Source organism: Solanum tuberosum, unplaced genomic scaffold, assembly GCF_000226075.1.
Source record: "Solanum tuberosum cultivar DM 1-3 516 R44 unplaced genomic scaffold, SolTub_3.0 scf00133, whole genome shotgun sequence".
Classification (NCBI taxonomy): Eukaryota; Viridiplantae; Streptophyta; class Magnoliopsida; order Solanales; family Solanaceae; genus Solanum; species Solanum tuberosum.
This window is the reverse complement of record NW_006239056.1, coordinates 407,452-411,178: the sequence shown is the minus strand read 5'-3', so window position 1 is coordinate 411,178 and position 3,727 is coordinate 407,452. Positions and strand designations below refer to the sequence as shown.

The following is a 3,727-nucleotide window of genomic DNA, read 5'->3' as shown; positions in this document are numbered from 1 at the left end:
TCTTTTTTTATGAAAGAGAATGTATAACAATTTGAGTTGATTGTGGAAGGTAAATAAAAAAAAATGAGAAAAAATCTTGGAAAAGAAGAAAAAATCGTGAGTCATAATAATCTCTCTCCTAATTTTGTTTCATTTTCTTTTTATTAATATTATTGTATGTTTTTGAAAAAAATCTATTGCTATAGTGGTGAAAAATAAAACTATTATTATATAGTGGTTATTAAGATGCTTATTCTGTATACTTATGTTTTTTGCCCTTCTACTACTTATCAATACAATTCTCCTTCATTACACATTGACAATGTCTTTGAGGAAATGAAAACCTTAATCATTCTTACTAAACAAGAAGCATTTAATATATAGTCTCTAGCAATGATTAATAATTTGTCATGTACTTCAATTTTTTTTTTGAAAATTTCATGATACTATTCACCAATTTAATGAATTCAAAAGAAATTAACCATTTTTATCCAGTCTCACAATAATTAAGGAGATTTTATAATTATAAATCCATTAATACGACCCAAACAAATTTCTTATAGATCACATATGAATTATAGTAAAACTTCATTGTACCAATACTAGATATCCTTAATTAGTTACAATCAATAGATCCTTAAGATGCATAATAATAATTAATTAAAGTTTACATGATTTCTATATAGCTTCTAAAAATATGCCAAAGGAAATGTAGAGTTAATTATCCCTAGGAATTTTCCAGCAATTGTAGCTCCTCGTCATCAATCTACAAATTATTATGTTTTTCAAAAAAAACATTAGTACATAATAATAAAACTATAGTGAATATATTTTAACAGTCCCTATATGATGAAATAATTAAGGCTTTTCTAATTAAAGCTTTATGTACTTTAGGATATATATATTATATAATTCCATAACCAAAATAAGATAGAAAGATTAATTAACCAAATTAACTAGAGAGATGTTAGTGGCATGATGTGCTATATAATAATTCCCACAAATAATTAATCTCAAGAAAAGGAAGGAGCTAAAGACAAAGAACTTATAATATAAAATTGCAAATCATGTAAAAAAAAATTACTCGTTTGATACACGGACTAAATTATTTCACCTGAAAGATAGGATAAAATAATTTCAAGTTGGATGAGATAAGATGAGATATATCATGATTAAGCAAGTGATATATATATATAATTTATATACTGCTTCACTGTCAATTAAACATAGTATAAATTTCTTATCCCTCGTACTAAACGACAGCTTATTAGGGTAATTTGAGATGTATAGTCTTACCATAAGTAGTGGGAGGAAAATGAAGGTTAGGGTGAGAAGGTTGAAGGTGATATGCTGAAGAATTACTTGTAGTGCCAAGTTGGTGTTGATCTCCAAAGAATGAAAATTGAGCTAACAATGGTTGTTCTCCAAGTAAATTCAGTTCAGTAATTGCTGCTTCTTCTTCTTCTTGTTGCTCCATCATTGGTGCTGGCTGTTGCTTGTACATTTCATACTTCATCAACTAATTTCACATGCAATATCAAATCCAATTTATAAATAACTTATTATTAGTCAGAATAACGAGCAACGGGCAAGTGCTTGATAAGCCAACACGGCTGGAAAGAAAGATGTCCTCACCTTCTCTGGTGTTAGTGAAAGCAATTTGAGATTTAAAAAAATGCATGTGAATATAATCAGTCATTTCAATAGATTTCTGGAGTGTCTAAGTGTATTTATGACATGAAATTATAACTCGCAGCTTATTGGTACATTCGAGAAAATTCTACTTTTATATATATAAATTTAATTGTGCTCATAAATTTTCTTGGTCCTAATGTATCCTGTCTTTAATTACTATGAATTATTTCTTTGGTTAACAATAATTCATGGATCAACAATCAATTTTTTTAATTAAGTCATATTCCCCTGAGATATATTCAATAGAGTTGATTTTGACTACCTCGTGTATTAACGATTATGATTACGTACATAAATGGAGGGGATGTGACCTCTATACACGGATTGAATAATCATTCATAAATTAAGAAAATAATAGATATATAACACCAATATTATCATATCATAGTGGTTAAATTATTGTATTTTCATCAACTTTTAGATAGTATGTTGACCAATTTTTTTTCCATATAAAACCAATAAAAAAGAGTAATTAATTAAGTCAAATTATTGACGTGCAATAATTAAAAACTTACCCACTGACACATGTCTTGATTTTCTTTCTCCAACATTTTCTCCTACCAAATTGAAAAAATAGAATAAATTAACAAAAAAAGGAAAATTTTCTCATATATTTTTATTTATTAAAAAGATTTTTTTTCTCAAAAAAAATAAAATATTACTGTTCTCTTCAGGTTTTCCATCTGCTGCTGCAAGAGTTCAAGCTGCAACCATTGTGAAATTAGGGAAATCGAATTCTCACTAATATTATGTCATTAAACATAATATATTAATTTTAATTAAAAGAAATAAATTAAATATTAATTAAAATGTACCTTTCTGGCTCTAATTTTGTTAATAGAATTTTCAAGCTGCTTCTCAAGTTCATTTAATTCATCATATTGTGCTGAGTTCAAGTCATCACCTTTGTATCTTTGAAGACTCAATTCAAGATTCAATGTATCCCTTTTCATTTTTGTTATTTCATCATATTGTTCCACCTATAATAATTTTTAAAAAAATAATCAAATAATTATTTTAACAAAAAGAAGTATTAAAAAATAGTACAAATTTTTTTGGTCATACCCTATGATCATGAACTTGAAGTGATGCACCAGTGGTTTGGAGATACTTATTAATGATTTCACCCATGCTGTGAGGTTAAAAAAAAATAGAGAATTAATTTGTTACTAATTAAGAAGAATTATATATAGCGTTCAGAGAATTTAATTAACAACCAAAACAAAAGATAAGAAAACAATTTAAACAATCTTTTTGAAAAAAAAATTACTAAAATATTTTTATTCCACGTATCAAACGATGATGAAGACTTATAGTTTCATAAATAAGATGTTATGTACTCAATATAATAAAAGAAGGATTGATATAATTCTATCAGAACATCACTTTCTAGGAACTATAGAAGATTTCATAAAATTTAATATAATAAAAAAGAAACTTCAAAACAAAAGAAAAAATAAGAAATTTATTACACTTCAATGAAACCCTAATATATTTTTTTCATAACTTAATCTCTTAGTCACTTGAGTTGGTCAACATAGACACTAATGTCTTGACTGAATTACAACAACAATAAATTCAGTGTAATCCGACAAATAAAGTCTGACAAAAAAACCTGTGAGGTTGAGTGGTGTACTCAAACAATTTGCCTTTGGTTGAGAAAATGATGAGTCCAATTTGAGCATCACAAAGAACAGAAAGTTCATGTGTTTTCTTGAGAAGTCCGGCTCTTCTCTTTGAGAAAGTAACTTGTCTACTCGTTTTGTTCTCAATTCTCTTCACTTCTATCTTTCCTCTCCCCATTATATTATTATCACCTATATAATAAATATACATACAATTATTTAATTAATTATGGTAGAAATATAAAAATGACAATTGAAATACATATATTTACAAAAGCTTCTTGTTTAGGATTAATAAAGAATAATTGTAAGTACATGCATGCATCAAATTAGAAACAACAAAAAATTCCTTTTGAATTTTCTTGTTTAACGTTTAATTAAAGACCAATGATTTGTTAATTTCCTTGAAATTGCACAAAAGCATGTAT

At 26.6% G+C, this 3,727-nt stretch overlaps 1 protein-coding gene across 1 annotated transcript; it reads right to left on the bottom strand.

Annotated features, from left to right (window-relative positions):
- Positions 1–581: 581 nt before the first annotated feature.
- On the bottom strand, positions 582–3,484 carry LOC102604417 (MADS-box protein FBP24-like). Its single transcript, XM_015310329.1, has 7 exons — positions 3,290–3,484; positions 2,740–2,806; positions 2,490–2,654; positions 2,337–2,378; positions 2,190–2,231; positions 1,276–1,498; positions 582–745 (listed from the first exon to the last, which is right to left on the bottom strand). Exons 1-7 carry the CDS (start codon positions 3,475–3,477, stop codon positions 741–743), a joined length of 732 nt encoding a protein of 243 aa, XP_015165815.1. The 5' UTR covers positions 3,478–3,484; the 3' UTR covers positions 582–740.
- Between the last annotated feature and the right edge of the window lie 243 nt (positions 3,485–3,727).